This window comes from Pyrgilauda ruficollis, unplaced genomic scaffold (assembly GCF_017590135.1).
Source record: "Pyrgilauda ruficollis isolate IOZ18807 unplaced genomic scaffold, ASM1759013v1 scaffold38, whole genome shotgun sequence".
Taxonomy (NCBI): Eukaryota; Metazoa; Chordata; class Aves; order Passeriformes; family Passeridae; genus Pyrgilauda; species Pyrgilauda ruficollis.
In genome coordinates, this window is record NW_024525267.1 from 6,526,723 (window position 1) to 6,538,961 (window position 12,239).

At 42.0% G+C, this 12,239-nt stretch overlaps 1 protein-coding gene across 3 annotated transcripts in view; it reads right to left on the reverse strand.

Annotated features, from left to right (window-relative positions):
• Positions 1 to 857: 857 nt before the first annotated feature.
• Positions 858 to 12,239, reverse strand: part of AKT1 (AKT serine/threonine kinase 1) — a 78,355-nt gene continuing 66,973 nt past the window's right edge. For all 3 annotated transcript variants that reach the window (XM_041476335.1, XM_041476336.1, XM_041476337.1), the window contains 3 exons: positions 7,384 to 7,471; positions 2,731 to 2,833; positions 858 to 2,189 (listed from right to left, as the gene is read on the reverse strand). In XM_041476335.1, the coding sequence (XP_041332269.1) occupies positions 2,110 to 2,189; positions 2,731 to 2,833; positions 7,384 to 7,471 (271 nt within the window). In that variant the 3' untranslated portion in view covers positions 858 to 2,109. The remainder of the gene's footprint in view (positions 2,190 to 2,730; positions 2,834 to 7,383; positions 7,472 to 12,239) is intronic.

Below are 12,239 nucleotides of genomic sequence, written 5' to 3' on the forward strand. Positions count from 1 at the left end.
ATCTCTTCTTCCCCTTCCCTCCTTGCATAAACACGCAGTAAATTGCACTGGGAATTCCAGCTCATTCTTCAAACCAAAAACGTGCTGGATGTTTAATGGCTTACCACGGTTGCAACTCCTGTCACTTATTCTGAAGCACACTGCAGTTGTTCTTGGATGTTAGATCTTGTTCTTTGTATTCTTGTTTGAAAAAGGACATTCCAGCCTTCGGTAACCACCTCCCAGCTGTGATCAACATTAGTGCCTGGAGAGCGTTAGAGATTGTGCAGCACAGACTGGCCCAAGCGGTGGAACAGAAATACCTTTGCAGATCAGGGCCATTTGCTGGCACCAGGAGGGCAGCAAAACAAGGCCGGTCCTCATTCACCTCAAAACAATTTATTCCTGGCACAGGTTGCTTTTCTCTGAACAAGCGTTTTCCAAAATTATCTTTGCATAATGATCAGCACAGAGATGAAACAACTGAGGAGGAACAGAACAACATGAATCCCTCAGTGATAGGCACATCAAACTTGAGAAACTGGAGCAGTTGTTGCATCTCTACATAATCAGATGGCTCCTTCCACAAGAAATAAGAACCTAACTTGTTAAAGCAATTTTATTTAAGTATTTGGAGGGAAACTTTCATATCATGAGTAAAATTACTAGAGCTGAATGTTTTTAAAAAGAAAGTCAACATGATGGGCTCTCTGTGCAAGCACTGCAGTGTCTGATAGAGAGGGGAATGAGGGTTTTCATAATATAATTACTTTCAAATAAAAATATTAAATGCTACTTAACTGGAATACATGTCATCATTTTTTATACAGTCAAAAGAATGAAAAACAAAAAAAAAGCGCAATTTAAAGAACGCAACCTACAATGGAATAACTTTATTTGCAGCAGAGACAGAATAAGACTGCTTTTATGAAAATTACAAAGAAACATGATACAACAAAAATAGGGTGTGGGCAATTTCCCACTAAGATTAAAAATGAAAAACAAAAAAAGAGTTCACTTTTTGAACACCATTATTATTCAAACACATATGAAGTTTCAACCTAGTTTTTTTTATACATGGGAAACACTGTTAAACTGAATCTTCAAGAGTGAGAAGGCACCATGAACTGTTGGTTGATACCTTTAATGCACACTCAAGAAAGAAGAAATGATCTGGCATGATGCAAAAACTCATTAAGTGTTTATATATATTCATATATCTTTTCATTAAAAAAAAAAAGCGGCAACAAGTCATTACTTCAGTGCCAAATGTACTTGTGTCTGGCTGACTTGCTCATGAGGATGATTTCTCACTTAGACCTGTGTGGTATTTCTGTACAGTGGTGGAAGTGGGTCATTTTGTGTTGTTGCCTTTCATATTAGATTGGTAAATCAAGCGTTTTCTAGGTTCTGAGAAGCCAATCCTATGAAGTATTCCTAGATTCTATGCAAACGGAATAATTAAATGCACTGTCTAGAATGAAATACTCATCTGTACGGCGTGGCAATCCCACCGGATTCAGTTTGATATGTAATGTCTTGTAGCAGATGTTATAACAAAAATAACTTTTGCTTTTTGATTTACCTCACTGAGGCCATTAATGCTGTTCCTATAGTTGGTTTTCTGGAGTTGGATGACACTTCACTGCTGTCCAAAATGAGTTTGAACCTTAACCCTCCAGAGTTTGTTCACTTTGTTGCTTATATTATTGCACTAGCTACTAACGTCTTATATCTTCCTATATAAATCTAATTGATCAGAGTGCAGATTCTGTATTTAGATAATGAACTGTATGAAATAAATAAAATAAGGGGATTTTCTGGTCAGAGTTGCTGATATGTTGAATACCTTAATTATTTCTAAAGTAAACAGTTTTGGTGTATATTCTTAAAAACCTATGGTGATTCAGCATAAAAGCCTTGACGTAATACTTAAAGAATGGATTTGTTCTCCTTCTCAAAAACGCATCAAAGAATTGTTTTAAATACAGAATCTGTGAGGCTTCCTACAAATTCATCTAAGTCGTAATACAAACACAGTTTGTAACTTGATAATATAGAAAGTTCTCTAGTGTCCGTTGAAGTAAGGTCCCCAAAATGCAGTCTGTTTTGTTTCTGAATGGCAAAACATTAAGCGGTTCCACTGGCTGAGTAGGAGAACTGAGGAAAATGAGGTCTTCTCTCGTTATCTACACAATCCATGCTGTCATCTGAAAGAGGAATAAAAACCCATTAGGTGACATTAGCTACCTTTAGTTTTATTTTCAGCAAATCAACAATAAGATAATGCATGGTAAAGTTATTTCAGAAAATAGATGTTCAGGTGTCCATTTAGAATTGCTAGGAGCTTCCCTGCTTAAATCCACACTCACTGCTCTGAATTTTTGGCAACTGCTATTTGAGAGCATCACGCATGCTCAGTTATCACAAAAATACAGTATTTTGATGGGACATTAGCCTATGCTCAACTGACTGCTTGCATATACACAGTGCATGTGGATATGGACATGAGCTAAACATTATTACCACTGATTTCCAGTGCGAGTGTGCAGATTTGGAAAAGACCATAATACAAATAAGTTCACTCTTATTAAGCAGATTTTTCATTTTACCAACTTCTTGGTCAAATACATATGGAAAACCCTCAAGTTTAAACTGGTACTTTTTTCGTATGGGCTGAACAGACCCATCATAGCAAATTATTTCTGATGGCGTGGAGAACACAGTGGGAAACATTTGGAAAAACTTTACCTTGGTCAGGAGGAGTGATTGTTATCATCTGTGCTGTAAATTCTTCATCAAAGTATCTTGTATCTGTTTCAGATGTAACTTGTGGCTTGAATGGAGGTACAAGCTAAGGAAAGAAAAAAAAGTGTCCATTTACAGGTTCTTACAGTGCTGCTTGAAACAAGTAGAATTTGACATAGTTATAAGCTACAGTGCCTTTCTGTACATTTCTAAAATGTCTAAAAATCACCAGTTCACAAAGAAGGAACCATATACAATAAGATACTTACTTAGGTGTGCACTTACTATTTATGGGGCATTTAAGGCATTTTTTTCCTTAGGATTTAACTGCACAAAGAAAACTCAGAATCCTAAAATTTCTTCAAGTAATACCATGCTGATCAGTGTTTAAAAATAACAACACATACTAGTTCCTCACATAATTATATGGAAATTGTCAGCCTCATCTAGTCAGATTTATGCTTAAGGAGGATGAAAATGATTAAGAAAGATGCTTAGTGATATGAAACTTATCAGCTAACCCTGTGTATCACCACAAGGCTTCTAATATTCACCAAAAAGTTTCAGCTACAGCACTACTGTGCCCATGCAGCTCACACTGGATGTCTGACCAACCCAGCAGAATCTAGGCCAAGGCAGCAGCAACACTAAGCTTTAATACTCCTGGTCCCCAAAAGCAGTTTGATGTCAGCTCTGAACTTGGAAAACCTGGAGTGCTTACAAAAACCTGAGCCCAGTCAGCAGTGAACATCCTCCTCTTGCTACACCAGGAGCTGCACTTGTTGGGGTTTATTCCTGAAACTGAGGCAGACAGGCTGGAAATCATCCATGTGTACCTAGGCAAGCTCTGGCAAGAGCAGCTCCAGATGGAGCAGAGCTGCCTGACTGGGGCTGGAGGAGGAGCGCGCCTGGGAAGCGGGATGGGGAGCTGGCTGCATACAGATGCACACTCTTGGAACATGGACAACTCTGGAGGGCACTGGAGCTGGATTAAGACCTTGCCCACTTTCCCCTGCATGGGGGGGCAGAACCAGGATGTGAACAGGGCTCTGAGCCCTCCTGAGCATAGGGACAGTGCCGGGATCCCGCTCGCCCACCGCCGGGGTTACGCGTGGCCATCTTTTAATAGCACACAGCCACACCGGGCAGCAATTCAGGAGCGTGACTGAGGAAGTGTCAAGCTTCCAATCCAAAACTGCAGGGAGAGGTTTAGCCAGGTGGATGGCAAATTGCTCCAACTGGAATTATGCAGTGACCCCAAGACATGCACTTCTGCATTTGTACAAACAAGAACTACACTGACAGAAATCACTACCTGGAAAACATAGCAAATCTGGAATACACAAAGCACCTCTTCCCCACCCCTGACTTTGCCTCCTGCTTGGATGTGAAGAATCATTTGTTTGTCAACTTTCAAGCTCCCTATCACCAGGATGGTCTTTCTGATCTGTTTTGAGAACACCTAACAGTGTCCTGTCTTATAAACAGCAATCCAATCAAATGCATTCATTTTCAATGCAAAGACTATAAGAAATGTAATGCATACATATGGCAGTGTTCTCACAAAGAAGCATTTCCTGTTTAAAATCAATCCTTAAAAATTTAGGAGCATAAAAGCTCCATTTATTTTAAGAGAACTCAATTACAGTATATATTCATCATCTTTTTTTCCCAATTACTCACAATTCTCTGTGCCCAAGAATGGCTTTAAGGAGCTGGGTACATTACCCTTATAAAAAAGTATTAGGTCCTTAGAAGCGGTTTTTATGTCCTGAATTTAAAAAGGAAAAGGAAATAGGATATCCCAAAGTCAGGAGTTACTATGAGCCTTGCAGTCCCCTGAAGCTATTGAAGAGGGAATGCTTTACATTATAATGTTAATAACACTTCTCAATCAAATCACACCAACATGTTACATACAAAAGCCCTGTGGAGCAGGAAGCTTCTGCCTCATGTAACTCCATTCTCTCTCTCCTTGCAGCAGTTTCTGCCTACTTCCCAAAGCAACCCTGGGTTTGACAGGCTGTGCATGTGTGTGTGTGTGTGTGAAGCTCTATCTGTCCTTTTAAGCTAATGGTGGTTTTGGCACTCACAGTGCCCCCAGTTGCTCTGCTTGCTGTGCACAGCTCGGAGTGATTTAGGACTTGGGCACTGCAGCAGCCACCCGAACTGAGCACATTGGAGCAACTCGGAGCAGCAATCCCAAGCCAGCACACATGTGGAATGGGCTAGCTCTGCCTGTATCATTTTCCTTTTTATTTTAGTATCTGTTAAAAGCAATTTGAGACAGATTATGATGCACCCACAAGACATCTTTTCCCCCTAGCTGTCAAATTCTGAGCGCTAAGCTGGAAACAGAGGGGAAGCCGCAGAAAGCTCCAACGCTGGCTTTAACAAGCAAATATGTCACTTCACTGGAAAGCTGTCACTGCAATAGCTCTGCAGTTCAACTGGCAGGGAGGTGCCACCTGTAGCCTCCCACGGCTGCAGACCAGCATTGGTACCCACAGGCTCATGCTGGTTTAAGAGAGAAAAAGGACCTGAAAAAAATCCACATGTGATTAAAGTCTCTTGGGAGTATGTTTTGCTTGTGGGTGGGCAAAATGCTGCAAATTAAACTGCACCTTTGTCTGCACCAGAGACAGACAGCATTCTTCCAAGAGAGCCTAATAAACATTTTAAATGTGGGGGACAACCCCAGTTATTCAAAGCTTCTTATAATTTAAAGCAAAGCTATGTTTCCAAAAAGCTTAATTACAAAGCATACATCCTGAATTACCCAAGCCCATACTCATACACATACCCAACATTACTGGAGATGGTGAGGAACCAAGCTTAGCACACAAACACCTCTTGGCAGCTGACAAAATGCAGCTCTAATCCATGGGACTGCACTTCAGGTAAATGCTGCAAGGCCCTCTTTGGACCACCAGAATGTAGGCAGCAACTACTCACAGGCTCTCCATTTGCACAGTGTGCCTACCTCAGGTGCAAACAGTAATGGGACACGAGCAAAGCCAGGATCTAGACTCCCTGCATAGGCCAAGGTCAGGAACAGCCTCACAATTAGCACACAGTTTTCTCTAAAAGATGCAAATATTTCAAATTTCCTAAGAGTTTCCAGAATAATCTCAATCATTACCACTATGGAACAATTTATGAAGGCTTTCTCAGTCCTATGGATAAATAAAACTGCCTCCAGCTTGTGTGATTTCTCTTCTGTTCAGGGAACTGGGACTACTACCAAATTACAAATGACTTTACTCAAAATATTTGAGCCCCACTGTCAGCTTTTTACCTTAAACTGCACAAACCCAGCAAACCCTCAAGCATTCAGCTTGTCAGCTGGGTGAAAATGGGGACAACTTCCTGTTTAGAATAGGAATTCAGATCTACTTTTCACGTTATACTGAATAAACTCCGTGGAACTCTCTCCTGCTCTCATGACTGCATGCAGCTCTCCCTCAAGGGATGCTCTGAAAGGGCTGAGGTCTTAATGTCTTATCCACACACTTTCAAGGCACAAAAACTTGTTTGATGATTTTTCAGTTCTTTTAGCCACACAGATCTGTGAGGAAGTGAAAGAAGAGAAGGAAACAGAGCCCTCTCTGTAGCTGCATACAGGCATTGGACAATGCCCCCACTACAATATGGAAACTCTGTTTCTGCCAAGTTTCATACCTGCTCTCACCAACTGGAGGGACAACCAAACTGTATTTGAGATCAAATGAGATCTGACACCAGGAGGGACTGCTGAGGGAAGGAAGGAATTCAGGAAAGGCTGGGACTGACTGAGATCGTGTGGCACCAGTAGATGGGAGCCTTGAATCAGCAGACCCACTTCTGGCTGCATTTCACAAGTGTTATGAAAATGTGGCTGTTGAGAATTGAACTTGAGAGGACAACAGCACACCACCCTTAGAGCACAAAGCAGGGCATCTGGGAGGTGTGAAATAGTTATCTGAGAAAGAAGGGGCAGTGAGGCACAGACAACTGATGAAACACATTCTTACAGGAAGGGCTGGGCTCTTTGACTTCAGTGGCTCCCACTGAAAAGCCAACAAACCCAGTGGGTTTCACAGAAAAGCCATGAGAAATACCATGAAGTGCAGACACTTTGTATCAGTCCTTTGCCACACACGAAAAATAGCATTAGGCTTGGACTGATGTAAGAGCCTACACTTGTCTGGACTTGTCTTGAATGCTGACAACATTAGATTGAAAAGGTAGGAAAAATCCAACGGGAAATAAGAGCCCATCTTCTACTACTCCCTCTAGGAAGTTTGGCTTCAGATGCTCAGGAACCAGCAGCAACTCTGGGCTTGCAAGGGATGCATCAGTCAACACAAGGAATGGCAGCAAGAGCTCATAGGAAAAGCCATTTTAAAAGCTTATATACTCTCTAAATTTGGAAGCTATTTTGATTACATCCTATTTATTGAGCCATAAAACCATATATCTCATTAAGAGATACTCCTATAATTGCAAAATAAAAATCCAGAAATAATCTGATTACAGTATTTGAAGTTGTTGCTAAAAACAACTACAAACCTTTTCTGTGGAGGGTTTCTGTGTACCTTTAGAGAGCAACAAAATTTGAAACATTTGATATATCCACAGCTACAATTCACCTTGGGAGAACAGTTGTATAAATACCTTTTTCTCGTATACATCTTGCCAAACAATGCCAGCAAAGAATTTGTGCTGCATGATCTCCTTGGCATCATCAGGACCGCCACCTAACCTGTAGGAGGCAAAATAAGTAATTAAATGTTTGAGTACGGTTATTTTTTCTAATACAATTTTTATTGCAGTGTACTGAAGAAATTCTGAGTTTATATAATGCATTTGGGAGCAGTTCTAGCATTTGCTGTGTTTGGTTTTTTGTGCAAGGTCTATTTTAGGCTTCAACACGGTTCCACTAAAAGATTTAAAAACAGACTAACCAACAGAATTAGAAAAAATGTCTCTCTTAGACAAAGAAAAAAAATCACTGTTCAAAAAACCTGCCTTTCAGGAATGATGCTGTCCTGGGGACCACAGCAGATCCTGTAAAGTAAAAGGTCTGAGCCACAGATCCTTCTCTCTACATTAACATGCAACTACCCCTTACAGTCCTCTAGAGCACAGTGATGCCAGCAGTAAAACTAAATTTGAAGGGAAAGAGAGACAAAGCTTTTTAAGGCAAACTGATTTATGCAACCTGATTTAAATTTCCATTAAAGAAAACAGTTGACAACTGCAGTGATAATATCACAGCATATGCAAATCTTTCCTCTTCCTTGGCTTCAGGAAAGTACAAAGGGTGTTTTATTGACTTGAGGTATATCAAGATAAAGCACTTTTATTCCAAAATAAAACTGTCCACACAGCTTATAGATGCAATCAGTTTTGCTGCAGTGTTGAGCTAACTGATGCTTAAATTTTGCTGTGGAGGTTAAAATGTTCTCTAAAAGACTGAACCACATCTGCAAGCAAAGGAGGCATAGAGAAAACAAAACAGATACTGGGTGATCAGCAGCAGACTCAGGTAACAAGGTCAAAACAATGCTCAGGTGTTACCATGTTCACCCAGGCTGATCTCTAGGATCTGCCTGTTCTCCCATGCCTGGTGCCACTGGCAAACTGAGATACTGACCCCAATTCAAGAGCTTGAAGCAATGACTGTAGAAGACCCAGGCTAGAGTTATACTGTTACAGACATCAGGGACAAGGCCTCTTCTCTGGGCCTGAAGCCAAGACCTGGCCAGGCCTCATCCATTGTGCTCAACATCTGGCCCTGAATGTCCTCTGGGCCACCTGTGGTAACTCCATGCCCCAGTTCATGATTATCTGGGGATAGAGGGGAGGAGTTTGGTTCAAAATATCAGAGAAAATACGAAGGCTATGCTAAAACCCATTGAAGTAGCATTTTTACAGCTTGACATTGCATGCTCTAGAATGCAGCATGAAAGCACAACGCTGTTGGGACAGCACTGGATGACAGTTCAGCACGGAAAAGTCAAATACTGTGGCACTTTGTTCTCAGTGCTCACTGGGAATGTATCCTGATGCATCCAACCCCTCGGCCACGCCCGAGCAGCATCTGCAGAGAAGGCAAACTGCAGAGGCCACAGCGGTACCAGAGGCACCCCGCAGCACAGGTGCCTGACAGTCCAGGGGCTGTGCTTGCCTCCTTGCCCCCTTCCACTACAGCGCCACAGTGACCTGTGGGTTTGCTCCTCATCATCCTTTAGGAAATGTGCTGTGGAACAGCTCCCCAGCCTTCCAGTACCTGGGTGACTTTCTACTCCCCAGGTGAGCTCTAAGACCAACCCAAGTCCACCCTAGAGCCCCAGGGGCCAAACCAAGCTGGATGAGGGCTCTCCCATCTGCCTGGCAGCATTTTCTACAGCTGCAGAGCAGCCTGGAACAGAGACAAACTCCAGGGCAGCCTGGGAACAGAAACAAACTCTGTGAGTAATCACTTCTCGGCTGGTTCCCTCCAGGTGTAGTGGCTTTGCCAGGTCTCTGCCAGACTCCTTGTTGCTTCCACAGCACAATGATGATGGCTGATGAAGAGGGTGGAGTCAATCCTCTATCACAGAGTGCACAGGAGCTCGGCAGTGACTCTGGGCTAAGAAGCACCTGAATGTGCCCTGCAGAAGCAGGCAGGAAGGCTGGCTGCTGCAGCCATGTACAAGTGCTTTGCAGAATATGTTATCTAATGCGAGCCTGTGTTCCATGAAGGGCAAACACATTTTCAGGGAAATGCCAAGAAAGACTCCAGATGCTTTACTTACCTTTTAAAAATTACACAAATCCAGTCAAAGTGAATGGCAAAACAACAGAAACCTCATATTTTGTATATGGATTTATCCTAAAATATAGTTTTGTTTTCCAGAATTATTACAAAAGATCCGTCTCAAGGACAACACAATTAAATTGGCAACTAACACAAAAATCATGGTTAAGCACCAGAGAAAATATGAAGAGCAGCAGGTTTGTCTTTCATAGGGACATGCAATAAATAAAGTAAAATGCAGCAGAAATAAGAGCTCTGAAGAGATTCCTGGATAATAAAGTTAAATTCTGCACATTTAAGTCCTCAGACAGAACCAAAAATACAATATATAGGACTTGAAAAACAAAAGCTACAGAAATTTACAGTATATAAAGAAATACAACAGATAGTATGGAGGCCAAAAAGCAATTTAAAGAAAAGCAAGAGAAAACATCCCCTAAAATCTAACCACCAAACAATTCTGGTTATTCATTCAACTTCTATCTACACTTGAGAGACTTTTTTATTTTAGTTAAATTCAAAAGTGAAAATTATTAATAAAGTGCAACATCAATATTAAAATGAAGTTATTTTCAGATTTTAAATTTTAATGAAACTGCATATTGCTTTTAAGTCCCTTTAACCATTTAATGACAAATGTCTGTGCTCCATAAACTGAGGGCAATCAGCCATCATTCCACAGATAGATCATATAGAAATAATTTTAAAAATTTGCTGTACTGTATTTTTAACATATATATATAAATATATTCTGTAAACACATAGGAAGATTGCAATAAGTGGATCACATGAAAAATAAAGTATCTCCATTTGCCCATGTAGAAGTAAACAGTGCTGAGCTCACAGGTCCATTCCCAGCTCTTTAAAAAGAAACCTGCACACTGCTCGTTTTCCAGCCCTGCCTTCACATGCTTTCTCTGAGTCAGCCCTGCCCCCAAACCTGATTCTGCCATGGCACACACATCCCCGCCAGGCTCAAGAACAACAGCCCAGCAAAGGCTGTTGGTGTTCTGCAGCTCTGAGCACACAGACTCCTATTTCTCCTTCTCTGATACAGTCAAGATGGACACCAGCAGCTTATTTTACTATGGCCCTTACCGTCAGAGGCTTCTAATAGCCACAGGAAGGATTTGGGAGCTCCATCCACATCAGCGTCCTGTGACTGGCACTATCAGCACAGAGAAGCTGTCTTTGGCTTTGAGAACAGCATTATTTGAAGACTCCACATTTGGAAGGAAAAGGCCACATTCTTCCCAAAGCCCCATACACAGAGTCTTTGGGTGCTTTCCTGCTCAGAGATTAACCCTTTTGGAAACCTAATGAGCTAACTCCCAGTTCTTTGCTGAGCTTTACTTCCCCACTTCTTCATTAACGACACGCATGTGACACAAACATGGCAGATCCAAAAAGGACTGAAAAAGCTCCCACTTCACAACATCAGTAATCGAGAGAAGTCATGTTTGAGGTTGGTGAAGCTTGGGAAGTCTCTAAAATAGTAATTTCTGGAAAGCTGGGAGAAAAAAACTCTTTCAACTTGCCTTTTATGTTTTTCTTAGCTTCAATTTAGATCTCTGTGGGAGAACTGTTTGAGTTTGTCTAACTCGCTGTGGACAGAACTGATTTAGACTAAAATTATCATACACAACAGCTAAATCTCAGCCTGTCTCAAAGCACCTGGTGAAACATGAAGACTTGAGCATTTTGCACTTCAGCTGATACACAGGACCCTGAAGCTGTCTGGAGACAGAAGCACTTTCCTACTCAAGCACACACTTTTCAGAGTGAACACAAGTCACCTGTCACGTGTGGCTCCAAAACTCAGAATGTCCACAAGGCATCCAAGTGTGCTGTCCAAGAGGACCAGATCTTCAAGGTTACCTCCTTCTGCTGGCCACCAGCTAGCTGGGACCACCTCCAGGCCCCTCAAGTCCCCACAAGTGTCACCTCTAACTCTTCCAAGGCCAGCAGTGGCTGTGAGGGCTGAAGACCTTCCTGGGCCTGAGAGCAAGGGTGCTCAGGAGCCACCTAACCTTCCTGTAGCAGGGCAGCAGTGAGGACACAGACACACAGCTTAACTACAAATCTCCTCCTTTCACTAGGGAAAAAACAAGGAGTTATACAAGTGAGGCTTGACTGACTCTGCCATTCCTGAACATCTGTGACCAAACTTTCATGTGGATAAGGAAAGAACCATCATGGCTAGGGAAGAATCAGTCACCAGATCTCCAGCTGACTGCAAGAACTGGCCACCAGGTCCCAAGGAACACCATCAGCTCTCCAAAGCCACAACTGCAACTCTCTGAAGTCATCAGATTTTGAACAGGTGTTTTTGAAATGCTGCATCATCTTCCTCTCGTTCTTGCTGAATGGCAAGGTCCAACAGCACCACAGAGGCAGGTGAAGCAGCCTGTGACAAACCCCACCCGAGAAGAGGCTGAATGACCCTGGCCTACGACAGGGACTAAGGCACGCAGTGAACTCCTATGATCCAAATTCAGATTAAACCATCCTGAACCTCTCTCAAGTTAAAAACCTGCCAAGATTCAGAGCTTGCAAGACACTGATTATAAACCCACCCACCCATCTAAACTTAGCCTGCTTACACGGGGTGCTCTGTTCCATGCCCACTTTCACAGGTTGCAGTCTCCACAGCCACAGGAAGAACAATGAAGGTAAAATATTTGTTGTTTCATTTATGAAAAAATGCTCTGATTACCTTCTTCCTTCA